Source organism: Neofelis nebulosa, chromosome 4, assembly GCF_028018385.1.
Source record: "Neofelis nebulosa isolate mNeoNeb1 chromosome 4, mNeoNeb1.pri, whole genome shotgun sequence".
In the NCBI taxonomy this organism is placed as follows: domain Eukaryota; kingdom Metazoa; phylum Chordata; class Mammalia; order Carnivora; family Felidae; genus Neofelis; species Neofelis nebulosa.
The window spans coordinates 90578922-90595476 of NC_080785.1; the positions used below are offsets into that span (position 1 = coordinate 90578922).

Below are 16555 nucleotides of genomic sequence, written 5' to 3' on the forward strand. Positions count from 1 at the left end.
TGAGATTCATGACTGAATGACACTATGATCCTTCCCTGCTGCCTGTTACTCACAAAGCAGCACAATTAATATTCCACAAACTAAACTCACTGGAACAATCTGACGAGATTAAAATTCTGACTCAGCTAAGTAGAGAAATCTTAATGGTATTCCTGACAACCACAAACTCCAGTTTACTAAAAAGTAGCCTATAGGAACTGGCTCAATTCATAAATGCTCACAGAATTAAACTGAATGAAAATGAATGAAAAGCCAGCTTGCATATACAGGGAGATAATAACAAAAGTAGATCATATTACATCAAGCCAGCCCCATACTGTCACATAATTTAGGTCTGTCAATCATTATATTTATACAGTTTGAAATTAGACCTATTACTCCTTCTCCTCTGGAGAAGCAATCAAAAAGCAAAAACAGTGGGCATCAGGAGACCTGGACTGTGGTCCAAACTATGCTAATTGCAGGACTTTAACCTGTCAGGGCTGAATGTAACATGAGGACTTCTTCTCAGACCAGCAGCCTCCTACAGTTCCTTCCATCACTTCTCTCCAGCACCACTGCTGCCACCCTGAACCAAGTCACCCGGGTTTCCCAGCTGGACAGAAGGTCAGCTTCCAGTTTCTGCTTCTCCCTGACCCCTAACAATCTGTCCTCCAAACCGACAGCCAGTGCTTTATTTTAAAACAGGAACCAGATCTTGTCACTCCCATCTGTAAGCCTCTCAATGGCCTACAGGACAAGGCCCTACCCACTCTCATCCCCCCCCATCAGCTACCATCTTCTTCCGTGGCACTCCGGTCACCCTGACCCTCAGGTTCCTCCAACATTCCTAGCCCATATATAGAATGGGCTCCCCCCACTCCCCTCCACTCCTCCTCATTCCACTTTCTGTTCAAATGTCGCCTCCTCAGAGACTGAAGAGTGGATTCTAGTCCCCGGCTGCCTGTATTCAACTTACCAACGGGGCATGATACTTGTTCATCTGTAAAATGGCAATTAATAACAAGCACCCACCGTATAGTGGCGTCACAAGGAAGAAAAGGCCATAAAGCTATCAGCACAGTGACTGGCACAGTGTTCAAATGTCATCTATCACTATTACTTGAGGCACCCTATCTTATTTTTGTCCCTATCTCTTAGCACTATCTGCAACTGTAATCTTGATTTGTTATCCTCTTTGGGGTTCTCCCCCAACGCCCACTGGTTGTGACCTTCAAGAGCAGCTTTGTCTTATTCAAAGTTCTACCACCATCTCCAAGGAAAGGCATGCAAATACTTGCTGAATATATGAGTGAATAAATCATATCAAGCATTCCTTTAAAATAATGTCTTAATTCAAAGAATTAGGCCAAAAATATGGCATTTCATTAATCAGTTATGTAATTGGGCTGGTCTCCTCTTGTTAATTACCTTGCAGACCAACCAATTCACTTAGCGATGCCTGGGGGCTTCTCCCTCAAATCTTATCACATGGACACAATGGACAATGGAAAGCGCTGGAAGATTAATTCGCGAGAGTGACAACTGAATACTGTGGCTATACACTAACTCTTTATAAACGTATCACATAAATCCAAACTGCAGCACACCAAAAAAGGCTGTTGGCCATTAGGAAAGTCATATCCTGAAATATGAAAATATGAAACACATGTTGACTTACCTAAAACTGCTTTTCTACATGTATGCCCACACATAACATACACATGTATGTTACATACATATGTACACACACACAGCCATTCCCAAAACTGGGGACATGATTTTTTCAATTCCTTTTTACCTTTCTAGACATAATGCACTCTGCGATAAATGCTTTAAATTTAAAGTTGGTTTTAAAACCCAATACTCAAGTTCCTAAATATTAGTTCTCCTTACTCATAGGCTAATCTTCTGTCATTCCAAGGAAATCCCAAATTTAAGGCCCTGACTTGAAAGCGAGCATTAATCTTTTTAAAGCATCTCGAAACTACCGTATCCACCCCGATTTAATATCTTAAGAATCTACTATCCGATTTAACCCACCAGTTTCTCAAGTCCTTAATAAGTACTTTTCCTGTCACTCTAGTTTTTTTTATTTTTGTGATTTTTTTTTTATGAAAGGCACTATTATATCAAGATCCACATTTTGAGAAACCCTGAAAATACTTTTCAAGTTATATTCCATCTGGAGTGAACGAAAATCGTGTCCTGATATACCAACCACCGCGTTCAGAGCGCCTCAGGCAGTTTTTATAGATGCCACCAAAGGGTATGAAATTCACTAGGCTGAGACCCAGGCGGGGCGGGAAGGGGGGAGGCCCAAGAATGCTGCAAGGTAGTCCCCCAAAGGAAACAAAAACAAGAAATGCCTCGTGATGTTCAAGAAGGATCACGGTCTACCATTCCCTACAGTAGGGCAAAAATACCAGAGAGCCTTGCTTGCTCAAAAGGAAGAGTGAAGCCACAAATCTAGAAGGAGTAAAGCTGTGGAACGCTGCTAGGTTCTGAGGATTAAGAAACGGGAAGGAGCGACGCGGCGGCGCTCTGCGGTCTCGGAGCAGCTCTCCAGGAAAGGCTCATCTCGGGGCGCCGGCCGCTCCCACTCCGGTCCGCGGCCAGGCTGGAGGTGGCCGCCGGCTGGCACGTTTTAAATACCACCACCCCATTCATCAACGCCCCGGCACAATGAGGGCCGGGGAGCCGCGCCCGGGACCGCCCGCGCACACGCCCACCGGCCCCCACGCAGCCCGCGACCCGGGCGCAGCCGCCGCGAAGCAAAGTGACGCTCGGCCCAAGCAGAAAGTTTCGAATAAAAAACCCGAGCGCCGAAACGCACAGGTCTCGGGGCTGAACTCGCGCCAGGAACACGCCCCAGGCAAACCACTTGACAACCAGCTCGGGTTTTCGGCAGAAAAGGCCGAGAGGCGGGGGCCGGGGAGGAAGAGAAGGCCGGCCACACACACAAACACACACACGCACACTCACTTTCTCGCACACTCGGCTCCTCTTCCTCGTGGGCCGCCGCGTCCAGGTGCGAGCCACGCAGCAGCCTCACGCCCGCACACGGCGCGGCGGGGCCAGGGAGGCGGACGCCAGCGCCCCTCCCGGGAAGCGCCCGCGACCCCCGGGCCAGCGCGGCGCGCAGGGAGGGTGCGCACGCTCACCGCCCCCCCCCCCACCCCACCCCACCCCGCCCACGGCCACCCCGGGCCCGGGGGTCCGGGGATGCTCGGCTGCCGGCCGCGGGCTCGCACGCGCCCCTCCCCCGCCCGCCCGCCCGCCCCTCCCCCCGGGCCGCCCGCAGGGCGCGCAGGAGGCGAGCGCCGGCGTCCTGGGGGATCAGCCCTCGGCCCGGGGGGGATCGGGGCAACTTTCCCCTCCGTGGTCGCGGGCTGCCCTGGACCGTACGGGGGCAGGGGCCCCGGGTCTAGCGCGACGTGGACTCACTTTTTCGGATGTTTCTCTCTTTTCGGCCTCCGCTTTCGGGCCTGAATGGCCAGCACTGGGGAAAGAGAAGACACACATTAACGGTCGGGCCGGTCGGCCTGCGGGGTCGCGTGGCGGGGAGGAGGGGACGCCGCGGGCCACTCACCTTTCCGGGAGCTCATCCCGACGCGGCGGAAGGGGGGCGGGGGGCTTCGCGGCGGCGGCGGCGGCGGCGGCGGCGGCGACGCGGGAGCAGAGCAGAGCAGAGCCGAGCCGAGCCGAGCCGGGCTGCAGCCTCCACTCGCTCCGCCAGCCGGGAGGAGGCGGGAACCGCGCCTGCGCCGCCGCCGCAGCCGCCGCTCCCGCGGGGGGCCCAGCGAGACCCGCCCCCGGCCGGCCCCGCCCCCGCCCCGCCCCCACCCGCCCGGTGGGGTCCAGACCCCCACGCCGAGCCCTCCTGCGCACCCCGCACCCACCCGCCTGCCCCACCTGTGCAGAAGTGACCCCCCCCGCGACCACCGCCACTCCCGCCCACGGCGTCCCCCGCCCCAGCCTGCGGCCGGGGCCTCCGCCTCTTGAGCCCCCGCAGCCGGCCCAGGCCTCCCGCCTCTCTCGGGTACCCGGCCCGCGCGACCCTCCCTCTCCAGCCACAGCCTCTCCTACGCACCCCGGCCGGTCGCGCCACCCGCCTCTCCATGCGCCCTTCCTTGGCCGGCGCCTCCGCGGGTCTCACACCACCTCTCTTCGCGCGGCCTCTTCTCCCCCTTTGCACCTCTACATCCTTGCATCCCCATGAGCGCCGCTTCCTCGTCTCTGGCGGGTGTGGAAAGGGCACAGGACCAAGAGCGGAGAGACCTGGGTCCTTCACCAGCTGTGTGACCTTGGAGAAGTCATCTTATCTCTCACCTTTACTTACCCCCCAGGATTGTTTGAGTTTAATGAGGGAAAAGATGCAAATTACATGGAAAGTAGGACGAAGTTTTTGCACCTGAATTAAAGCCCAGCTCAGAAAACACCAAGTGTCTAACAATTTAACACAACAATCCCACCAAACAGTTATTGTCTACATCTTACAACGAGGAAATTGACCCCTAAAGAAGTTGAACAGTTTGCCCAGCGATGATGATTCAAATGTAGGCCTAGCTGACTGCAAAGACTTTCCAAAGTCTTAGTAGGGAGCTATCATGCTCCCTAATAAAGATAGGAATCAAGGTGATAGCAGGACAGAATGATAACTGCAGTGTTCCTTTGTTTGTTTATATAATTATAATGTTTTGGAAAGGTATCCATCCCGACCATTTACTCTCTTTGGTTGTCCAACCGTACTCGTAACTCATAAAAGGATCTAGTCTTATTCTGAAGATGGTAAACTCAACAGAACCCGGACAGCGCTGCTTAGACACCACGAACCTTTCACTTTCTCAACTTTTGTTTTGTTTTGTTTTTATTTTAATCACGTGGTGCTCATCGCCACAAGTGCACCTGTTAATCCTAACCCCCATCACCTACTTCAACCATCCTCCCACCCACCTCCTTCTGCTGACCATCAGTTTGTCCTCTATAGATAAGTACTTTCTCAACGTTTATTTCTGAAACTATCAACCCTACAGAAAAGTTAAGAGAAAAATATAACGAACACCCATATTAACCCACATTCGCCAATTTTTAACACTTCATCACATCTGCGTTTCCTGTATGTGTGCATGTGTAGTTTTCTTTGTTTTGTTTTTGCGGAATCACTCAAGTTTTCGCAAACAATGTTACCCTCTACCCTTGGAATTTCAATAAGTATTTACTAAGAACAAAGATATTTTACATCAACGAAATTCCATGATCTTAACAAGAAAATTTAATATTAATATAATCCTAGTATCTGCAATATACAGAGGCCATATTCAAATTTTCAAAATGTCCCTTTTAGCAGGCTTTCTTCCAATGCAAGATACAATCAAAAATCATGCATTACATTTAATTGTCATGTCTTTTTAAACTCCTTTAGTCTAGGGGCGCCTGGGTGGCGCAGTCGGTTAAGCGTCCGACTTCAGCCAGGTCACGATCTCGCGGTCCGTGAGTTCGAGCCCCGCGTCAGGCTCTGGGCTGATGGCTCAGAGCCTGGAGTCTGTTTCCGATTCTGTGTCTCCCTCTCTCTCTGCCCCTCCCCCGTTCATGCTCTGTCTCTCTCTGTCCCAAAAATAAAAAAATAAAAAAAACGTTGAAAAAAAAAAACAAAAAAAGTAAATAAACTCCTTTAGTCTAGAATAATCCCTGGTTGTTGGGTTGTTGTTTTTTTTTTTTTCTTTTATAGCATTGACTTTTTTTTTTTAAGAATCCAATTCTACTTTTCTACAGGACATTTCTCTGTTTCCACTCTGTTCCCTATTAGATTCAAATGAAATAATTTTGTCAGGTACACTATATGGATGATACTGTGTCCATCCTCAGTATGTTGGAACAGAAGGGAAATGATGTCCGTTTGTTCCATTATTAGTGATGTTACATGTAATCATTTTTCTATGGTAAAGGTAGCTTTTTTTTCTTTTCTACCTAGAAAAGTAGTCTATGGGGGCGCCTGGGCACCCAGTCAGTTGAGCATCAGTCTCAATTTGGGCTCAGGTCATGATCCTAGGGTCTTGGGATCAAGCCCTGTGTCAGGCTTTGCACTGAGCAGGAAGCCTGCTTGGAATTCTCTCTCTCTCTCTCTCTCTCTACCTCTACCTCTACCTCTATCTCTATCTCTATCTCTTCCCCCCTCTGCTGTCCCTCCCCCCTCTCAAAAATAAAAAAAGAAAGAAAAGCAGTCTATGTAAAAAATGGGTAAAGGACTTGAATATACATTTCTCCAAAGATACACAAAATGGCCAACAAGTACATGAAAAGAAGCTCAACAACATTAGAGAAATGCAAAGCAAAGCCACAATAAGATACCACTTCGCACGTACTAGAATGACCATATTCCTTTTTTAAATGGCACATAAATGTTGGCAAAGATATAGAGATACTGGAACGCTTGTACATTGCTGGTGGGAATGTAAAATGGTGCAATCATTGTGGAAAACAGCCCCACAGTTCCTCAAAAAGCTAAACATAGAATTATCACCCCTAGGTAGACATCCAAAATAAATACAAACAGGTACTCCAATCCTTGTACACAAATGTACGTGGCAGTACTAATCACAGTAGCCAAAAGGTTAGAAACAACCCAAATACCCATCAGCATATGAATGGATAAACCAATTGTGTTTCAGACATACAATGAAATATTTTTCAGCCCATTAAAAGAACAAGGAAGAAAAAGAAGGAAAGAATGAAAACGAATGATACATGCTACAATGTAGATGAACCTCAAAACATTATGCCAAGTGAAAGAAGCCAGACACAAATGGTCTGTTTCATATTGTATAATGCCATTTATATGAAAACATCCAGCATAAGCAAATCCAAAGAAAGCAGATTGGTGGTGGCTAGTGGCAGGGTGGAGGAGGGGAAATGAGGAACAACCAGCTACATGGGTACAGGTTTTCTTTTGTAGTGATGAAAACGTTTTGGAGCTGGAAAGAGGTGTATTGCACAATTACAATATTGTAAACATGCTAAATGAATTGTGCACTCTAAAATTGTTAAGATCGTGGGGCACCTGGATGGCTCAGTCAGTTAAGCGTCCAGCTTTGGCTCAGGTCACGATCTCACTGTTCACGGGTTCGAGTCCTGCATCAGGGTCTGTGCTGACGGCTCAGAGCCTGGAGCCTGCTTTGGATTCTGTGTCTCCCTCTCTCTTTGCCTCTCCCCCACTCGTGCTCTGTCTCTCTCTCTCTCTCTCTCTCTCTCTCTCTCAAAAATAAATAAACATTGGGGCGCCTGGGTGGCGCAGTCGGTTAAGCGTCCGACTTCAGCCAGGTCACGATCTCGCGGTCCGTGAGTTCGAGCCCCGCGTCGGGCTCTGGGCTGATGGCTCAGAGCCTGGAGCCTGCTTCCAATTCTGTGTCTCCCTCTCTCTCTGCCCCTCCCCCGTTCATGCTCTGTCTCCCTCTGTCCCAAAAAAAAAAAAAAAAAAAAAAAAAAAAACATTAATAAAAAAAATAATAATAAACATTAACAAGATTTAAAAACTTAAAAAATAAAATTGTTAACTTAATGCTATGTGAATTTCATCTCAATTAAAAAAAAAAAATTCTGTAGCACCTGGGTGGCTCAGTTGGTTAAGCATCCGACTTCAGCTCAGGTCACAGATTCGTGGGTTTGAGCCTCACTTTGGGCTCTGTGCTGACAGCTTGGGACCTGCTTCAGATTCTGTGTCTCCCTCTCTCTTTCTACCCCTCCCTCACTCATGTATGCACACGCTCTCTCTCTCTCTCTCAAAAATAAATAAAAATAAACATTAAAAACAAAATTCTGTGAGGGTAATACTTTGAGACTGAGTGTTCTTCCTTAAGAATCTTTCACACTGTGGGTTAGCATCCAGTGATGATGGTTGCCTGGATCAATTATTATTATAGTGGTGGTAGAATATTGATATTATAATCCTAACATTCCATCTGTTCCATCTATATTAATTAGGTGACAGTCTTCTCTAAGGAAGACCTTTCATTTCTCCTGCCACTCCTTTGTTCTCTGTTTTCAGCTTGTTTTCTTTGTTTTGTCAACTGACAGTTGACAGTAATTACTGTCACTTTGATTTTTGATCTTGAATTGTTCCATATTTGACCACAAAAGACACTTCCAACTTGCAGTGTCCTTTGGACATGTCCCCATGGGTTTTTGAGCACCTCTTTACTTTCTGGCATGTTCCAGGAAACCTTGTCCTTTCCCTCACCTAATCTCAGAAACATCATGAGTCCAGTCTTAGCTCCTTCTAGAAGGTGATTAAAAGCTTTGAAGCCAAAGAAATGTGAGTTTGAAACCAGTTTCTTTTATTATTTTCCACAGCTTTATTGAGATATAATTCACATACCATACAATTCACCCACTTAAAGTGAAAAATTTAATAGTTTTTAATACATTCACATGCACAACTAATTTTAAACATTTAAAATTAACAATCTAATTTTAAAATATTTTTGTCACCCCTAAAAGAAACGCCATACCCATTAGCAGTCACTCCCCGTTTCCCCCAACCTTCCCTGCCCAAGCCTTGGACAAAGCACTAATCTCCTTTCTCTCTCTATAGACTTACCTGTTCCAAGCAGATCATATAAATGAAATCATATAATATGTGTCCTTTTGTGACTGGCTTTTTTCACTTACCTCAATGTTGAAACCAATTTCTGCTACTTAATTTCTGCATAACCTGGGACAAGTTACCTAATTACAACATCTGAAAAATGGTAATCATATTAATACCAATCCTCCTGGGTCAATATGATAATCAACTAACATAAGTAACTATTCAGTACACGGTAATTATCATTAACATTACATGGGAGGCACATACCCAATCTCTTTGCTAGATCTTTTGCATTCATTTGTTCAACAAATAATTACCAAATACCTATTATGTAGCATTGTTCTAGGTACTGAATCTACAGCAGTGAACAAAGCACACAAAGATCTCCCTGCCCACATGGAGCTCACATTCTATTGCCAGAAGCAGAAAATAAACAAAATAAACATGGGAATTGTAGATTATGATTACTAGATGGCCATACCATCTATGAAAAGAAAAAAAAAACTGAAAAACAAACACCAACCTTTTGAGACTTAAGAAAAGTCTCACTGAAAAGCTAAGAATGAAAGGCCTCAAGGTGATCTGGTCAATCTTTTTACTTCTATAAATTAGGAGAGAAGTATATTTGCCACCTAGAATATTTGTGAATTGCTTTGAATTTATTGAATTAAAATACACCAACCAAATTATCAATAAACAATTTACACATCCTATATTAGGTGCTTACAGAAAGAATGATAGATTATAAACCTAGTCTCTGCAAATTTAAAAATGAAACATTTCAGGGTGCATGGCTGGTGCAGTGCGTACAGAGCATGTGAGAATCTCAGGGTCAGTGGCAAGTTCAAGCCCCACAGTGGGTACAGAGCCTACTGAAAAAAAAATTAAAACAACTAAAATTTTATTTGATATGCATCATAGTTTCAAATAACATTTTAAAGGAAATCAGGGGCACCTGGGTGGCTCAGTCGGTTGAGCGTCTGACTCTTGATTTTGGCTCAGTCGTGATCCAAGGGTCATGGAATGGAGCCCCACATCAGGCTCCATGCCGAAGATTCTCTCTCACTCCCTCTGCCCCTCTCCCCTGCTCACTCTCTCCCCCAAAAATACAAAAAAAAATTTTTTTAATTTAAAAATAAATAATTTTAAAGGAAAAAAAGAAACAGAATAAAAGTTTTTTGTATATGTTTTATTCTTAGTTTTCTTTTTTTTAAATTTTTTAAGTGTTTATTATTTTTGAGAGAGAGAGACAGAGACAGAGCAAAAGGAGGAGATGGGCAGAAAGTGAGGGAGATACAGAATCCGAAGCAGGCTCCAGGTTCTGAGCTGTCAGCACAGACCCCGACGCAGGGCTCGAACCCACGAACCGTGAGATCTTGACTTGAGCTGAAGTTGGATGCTTAACTGACTGAGCCACACAGGCGCCCCAGTTTTGTTTTTTTTTTTTCAAGTAAGCTCTACACCTAACATGGGTCTCAAACTCACAATCCTGAGAGTATAAATTTAATTATTTTATTCTACCAATATTTATTGCTAATAAAAATAATCATAAGGATATTATAATTAAGAAGGGGAAGTATTAGAACTGGATATATCTTAGGGGCATCTGGGTGGCTCAGTCAGTTGAACAACCTTTTTGTTTTTTTAACTTTTTTTAACATTTTATTTATTTTTGAGACAAAGAGAGAGCATGAAGGGGGAGGGGCGGAGAGAGAGGGAGACACAGAATCAGAAGCAGGCTCCAGGCTCTGAGCCATCAGCCCAGAGCCCAACGCGGGGCTCGAACTCAGGGACCGCGAGATCGTTACCTGAGCTGAAGTCAGACGCTTAACCGACTGAGCCACCCAGGTGCCTCAAGAAACCAACTCTTAATTTCCACTAAGTTCATGATCCCAGGGTCATTGGATGAGACCCCCATGTCCAGCTCTGCACTGGAAGTGGACCCTACTTAAGATTCTCCCTCTCCTGGGTGCCTGGGTGGCTCAGTCGGTTGGGCGGCGGACTTCAGCTCAGGTCATGATGTCACTGCTCGTGAATTCGAGCTCCGCTTCGGGCTCTGTGCTGACAGCTCGGAGCCTGGAAGCTGCTTCGGATTCTGTGTCTCCGATCTCTCTCTGCCCCTCCCCTGCTCGAAGCTCTGTCTCTCTCTGTCTCCCAAATATAAAAAATGAAAAACATTAAAAAATAAAATAAAATAGATTCTCCCTCCCCCTATGGGGTGCCTGGGTGGCTCAGTCAGTTAAGCGTCTGACTTCAGCTCAGGTCAAGATCTCAGCTTACGGGTTTGAGCCCTGCATCAGGCCCTGTGCTGACAGCTCGGAGCCTGGAGCCTGCTTCAGATTCTGTGTCTCCTTCTCTCTCTACCCCTCCCCTTCTCATGCTGTGTCTCTCTTAAAAATAAAGAAACATTTTTTTTTTTTAATTTTAAAAAAGATTCTCCCTCTCCCTCTCTCTGCCTCTGCCCTGCTAGCGTGCACACACACACACACACACTCTCTCTCTCTCTCTCTCTCTCTCAAAGAGAAAAAGGAAAAAAAAAACAAACAACTGGATATATTTTTTTCTCTGTGCTGTCCAAAAGTAGTGAAAAGGAAAATATATATGCATTTTTCCCCAGCCAAGTACAACAGAATTCAAGATGAACATATCATATTAATTTTTACTAAATATAAGAGAAAATTACAGAACGCTGTAAACCCAATTACACACTAATGTTTCCAAGTAGAGCTCCCAAATCCTACTGTATCTTAGAAGGTATATTTAGTATGTCATAGAATTGGAAACAGACTTGAGAGCTCATATAATCCACCTTCCTTCAGGCCTTTAGTAGATGAGAACCTAGCCTTTTTCCAAAGGCTTTCTAACGCTTTTACATTTCTAGGAAAGTTTCCTTGTATCTAATTTATACTTTCTAGTATGAAGCTTAAGCATGTCTCTTTTTTTTATGTGTCCTTTCTTTTTTTTTTATGTTTTTTTTTAATTTTTGAGACAGAAACAGAGCACGAGTGGGGGAGGGGCAGAGAGAGAGAGGGGGAGACACAGAATCAGAAGCAGGCTCCAGGCTCTGAGCTGTCAGCACAAAGCCCGACATGGGGCTTGAACCCACGAATTGTGAGATCATGACCTGAGCTGAAGTTGGACACTTAACCAACTGAGCCACCCGGGTGCCCCAAGCCTGTCTCTTATTATTTCATTACAGCATATTTCTCAGTGACATTAGTACCACTAAAGCAGCAATTTCACCCAGAAGTTAGTGCAGAGTAATAGAGCCAGACTGGCACTGTTGAAACCCTAGTTTTATCATTCACTGTCTTGGTAACATTGGGCAAGTTACTCACATTCTCTGTGCCTCAGCTTCCTGATCTGAAAAATGGGGAGAGTGTTAACTACCTTATATATTTGTTGTGAGGATTCAATGAGTTATTTCACATAAAATGTTTAGAGAAAGATCTAATTGTTCAATAAATATTAGCTGTACTTATATATATGCACATTAAGACATGCATTGCTAATCTATTGCTGCATGACAAATTTCTCCCAAATTTAGCAACTGAAAACAACAAACGTTTATTATCTCACGATTTCTGTGGTCCAGGACTTTGGGAGCAGTTCAGCTGGAAAGTGAAGTTGTCACTGGAGGCCGCTGTCATCTGGAGGCTGGAGGAAGGCTGAGAGATCTGTTACCAAGATGGCTCACTCACATGGCTGTTAGCAGGGGGCCTCAGATCCTCACTGGCTGTTTCAGGGAGACCTCACTTCCTCCCCCTGATCTTTCCATAGGGCTGGCTTGAGTGTCTGGCTTCCCCTGGAGAGCAAGGAAGAAACTTGACTGCCTTTTGTGACCTACCCTCAGAAGTCACAATCCATCATTTTCACTACATTCTATTCCTGAAATGCAAGTACAGCACATGCTTAGAGGAGGGGCCCGGAGAGCATTTCTTGAAGGGAAGCCGAACGGACTATGTGGACATATTCTTTAAACCACCACCAGGGGTCATTCCGTCTTTCTTTTACTGCCTCTGATTTGCAAGTGAGCATCCTTATAGACCCCTCATTTGGCCATTGTCTGAAGAGTAGAAATGAAAGAGAATTCTCAGTCCAACACTCAGACTAAAGAAAAGGGAAGGTTGACTAGATTATCTACAGAACGTCATCAATAGTAATAAATTTGTCATAAATGAAATGCCTACTGTATATAAGACTCTTACATAAGCCAGTGAAAAATGACGCCTGGGGGCGCCTGGGTGGCTCAGTCGGTTAAGCAACTGACTTCGGCTCAGGTCATGATCTCGCAGTCCGTGGGTTCGAGCCCAGTGTCGGGTTCTGTGCTGACAGCTCGGAGCCTGAAGCCTGCTTCAGATTCTGCATCTTCCTCTCTCTGTTCCTCCCCTGCTCATTCTCTGTCTCTCTCTGTCTCTCAAAAATAAACATTAAAAAAAAAATTAAAAAAAAAAAAAAAGAAAAATGACTCCTGAAGATCTGCCAGGGCTGTGTTAGTAGAGATTTAGAATATTGACCAAAATGGGGGCGCCTGGGTGGCTCAGTCGGTTAAGCATCTGACTCTTGATTTCGGCTCAGGTCATGATCTCAAGGTTCATGAGACTGAGCCCTGTGTCTGACTCCAAAATGACAACACAGAGCCTACTTGGGATTCTCCCTCCCTCTCTCTCTGACCCTCGCCTGTTCACACTCTGTCTCTCAAAAATAAATAAACATCAAAAAGAAAAAGAAAAAGAATATTGACCAATATGCCAGCACATATATAAACAGATTCAATGGTCTGGCCATAATAAACTATGCTGAACTCTCCCACCACGGGCTCCACTCCTTTCAAGCATTTGGACATGAATACAGCCATGATCGAATACTTGTTTGTCAAATACATGAACTCTCTGACTGTAAGAATTTTGTTTTCCATTTTATTGTAACTGATTTAAAAATCCAATATAAAATCTAATGTAAAAACAAATTGAACATAATTTTTCTCACAGTTCAACATGAATTCTGTTCTAGCATAATTCACATTCAGTTCTTCAAGAATGTGTGACTCTGAGTATGAGTACAGAGATAAAATACACTTTATCAATAAAAAACGGCTTTATAGTCAGTGCGCCTGGCTGACTCAGTCAGTGGAACATGTGACTCTTGATCTCTGGGTCAAGAGTTCAAGTCCCATGTTGGGAGTAGAGACTACTTAAAAATAAAATCTTTTTAAAAATCCCTTTTTAAAAAAAAATTATTTTGAGAGAGAGAAAGAGAATGCAAGCAGGGGAGGGCCAGAGAGAGGGTTAGAGAGAGAAATCCAAGCAAGCTCTGCACTGTCAGGGCAGAGCCCAACATGGGGCTTGAACTCCCAAACTGTGAGATCATGACTGAGTGGAAATCAAGAGTCCAATGCTTAACTGACTGAGGCACCCGGGTGCCCCAAAAGTAAAATCTTAAAAAAAAAACACAAACAAACACAGCTTGATAGGTCTTCATGATTATAGTATTCAGTTGTATTTGTTTTTCAAACGTTTTATTGTTACATTATATACATGTAGAAATATGCATAAATCACAAGGGTACAATAAAAACACCTGTGTTTCTGGGGCGCCTGGGTGGCTCAGCTGGCTAAGCATCTGACTTTGGTTTAGGTCATGACCTTTTGGTTGGGGTTCGAGCCCTGCATTGGGCTCTCTGCTGTCGGCGTGGGGCCTGGCTCCCTCTCTCTCTCTGCCCCTCCCCCCACTCATGTTTTCTATCTGCCTCAAAAATACATAAAAAAATCAAAAAAATTTTTTTAATGTTGAACATTCCCATTACCTCATGAAAGCTCCCCTCATTCCTCTTCAGTCACCACTCCCATCCAGGTAACCTCTATTCTAACTTCTAACATTGCCAATTAATGCTGCCTGGTTTTTAGGTTTATGGCAATAAAATCAGACACTAGGCCTTTGCATCTGGTTTCTTTTGCTTAGCATGATGTTTGTGAGACCGAGCTGTGTGTTGTATGTAATACTTTCATTGCTGTATAGTGTGCCATTGTGTGAATATACCACTTGTTTTTTTATATCCACTGGCACCATTATTTTTTTATTTTGATTTTTTTAATGTTTTATTTATTCTTAAGACAGAGACAGAGCATGAGAGAGGGCGGGGCAGAGAGACAGGGAGACACAGAATCGGAAACAGGCTCCAGGTTCTGAGCCATCAGGCAGCACAGACCCGCCTGATGCGGGGCTGGAACCCACAAACTGTGAGACCATGACCTGTGCGGAAGTCGGACTCTTAACCAACTGAGCCACCCAGGCGCCCCGTTTTTTAAAGATTTTATTTTTAAGTAATCTCTGCAGCCAACATGGGGCTTGAACTCACAACGTCAAGATCACAAGTCGCATGCTCTACGGACTGAGCCAGCCAGGCGCCCCCACTGGTGACATTTATTAAACTATGTGTCTTGGGGCGCCTTGGTGGTTCAGTTGGTTAAGCATCCAACTGTTGATTTCCGCTCAGGTCATGATCTCACTGTTTGTGGGTTGGAGCGCTATTGAGCTGACAGCCCAGAGCCTCCTTGCGATTCTCTCTCCCTCTCTCTCTCTCTGCTCCTCCTCTTCGCATGTGCCCTCTTTCTCAAAATAAATAAACATTAAACAACAACAACAACAACAACAACAAAACTACTGTGTCTTAACCCCAAACCTGCCCTTCTACCCTCAGGCGTGTAATGAGGCAGTTCTGACTCAGCCAAGGGGCTACAATTAGTTCTGCCTGTTGGGGGCGCTAGAGGGAGGCTGGAGGCTGGAGGCCTTGCTCCTTCCTGTTGGCTGGCGGGTCCCGTCAGCATCACCTCTTCACAGCAGGAGTTGTTTCCAGTGTCAGGTTTTATGTTACTCCTCAGACCAGCCTGTCCTGGTAGAATGAACAACACCAGACAGTTCCCTCTCCTCAGACCTCTGGGTCCCAGCTCCCTCCTCTGAGCTTCTGAGGCACCCCAGCTCTGCACTGTGTTCCCTAACCGCCCCCCCACCCCCGCCTGGGGAGATGGGGAACATGCATTATCACTGTTACCACCATGTCCCCTTTGTCCTTTGTTATTCTCCAGCACCTGTTCAACCTAACAATGCCTTACATGTTTTTGTGAAAGTAACTCATCTAACTGCAATAAAAAAGTAATTTTCAGGGTGTCTGGGTCTGTTAAGCATCTGACTTTGGCTCAATTAGTGATCTCATGGTTTGTGAGTTCGCGCCCCACATCAGGCTCTGTGCTGACAGCAAGGAGCCTACTTGGGATTCTCTCTCTCTCTCCCTCTATCTCTGCCCCTCCCCTGCCCATTCTTTCTCTCAAAATAAATAAGCTTTAAAAAAAAAAAAAAGGGTAATTTTCTGTTTTTCCTCTATACTCTAATGGACACATGATTCTACCAGTAACAGGTGTTTGGACTGTCCCCTGTTTGGGCTATTATGAGTAACACTACTATGAATGTCCTTGTCTCTGTCTGTTGGTAAATATGTCAAGATCTACGGAACTGCTAAGTCACAGGGAATGTGTGCGCTCACTTTTAGCAGGTACTTCCCAAACATTTCCCAAAGTGCTTGTAGAAATGACTGCATTGATTCTAAGGCATTCCCTGGATCTCACAGCTGATTCTCAGAACTTTTAAAAGTCAATAAGCCCCACACCGTTGTAATTTAATCTCTACCTCAGGATTTTTATGTTGCAATGCTAAAGCAAACTAGACTTCATGTTGCATAAAGATAGACTGTATGTCCTTAATTCCTCTGTGAGTGTCTGGCACATAGTACGTGATGTTGAATAAATAATACGAATAATAAAAGGAAGTTTAAATCTGTCCTTTCGTACAGTTGAACTAATGTGCAACAGTAACGTAAATTGAGGTCAGTTCTACCCTATCCTAAGACACACTCAGTAACCGGAGAGCACGTTGCACTGGGTAGTTGTAGATAAACAGGCCTCAATTTCCACGGGCTGGTTCTATTGCCCCGCGA

At 45.1% G+C, this 16555-nt stretch overlaps 1 protein-coding gene across 11 annotated transcripts in view; it reads right to left on the minus strand.

The window, feature by feature from the left end:
• SRPK2 (SRSF protein kinase 2) overlaps nucleotides 1-12348 on the minus strand; it is a 257069-nt gene extending 244721 nt beyond the window's left edge. For 3 of the 11 annotated variants that reach the window (XM_058728738.1, XM_058728737.1, XM_058728734.1), the window contains exons 1-2: nucleotides 4073-4214; nucleotides 3427-3481 (exon numbers count right to left, since the gene is read on the minus strand). In XM_058728738.1, coding sequence (XP_058584721.1) covers nucleotides 3427-3481; nucleotides 4073-4199 — 182 coding nt within the window. In that variant the 5' untranslated portion in view covers nucleotides 4200-4214. Of the gene's footprint in view, nucleotides 1-3426; nucleotides 3482-3571; nucleotides 3741-4072; nucleotides 4215-12145 lie in introns of those variants that run through there. The other 8 variants (XM_058728742.1, XM_058728735.1, XM_058728745.1 and 5 more) reach the window with 7 other exon arrangements.
• Nucleotides 12349-16555: the final 4207 nt, after the last annotated feature.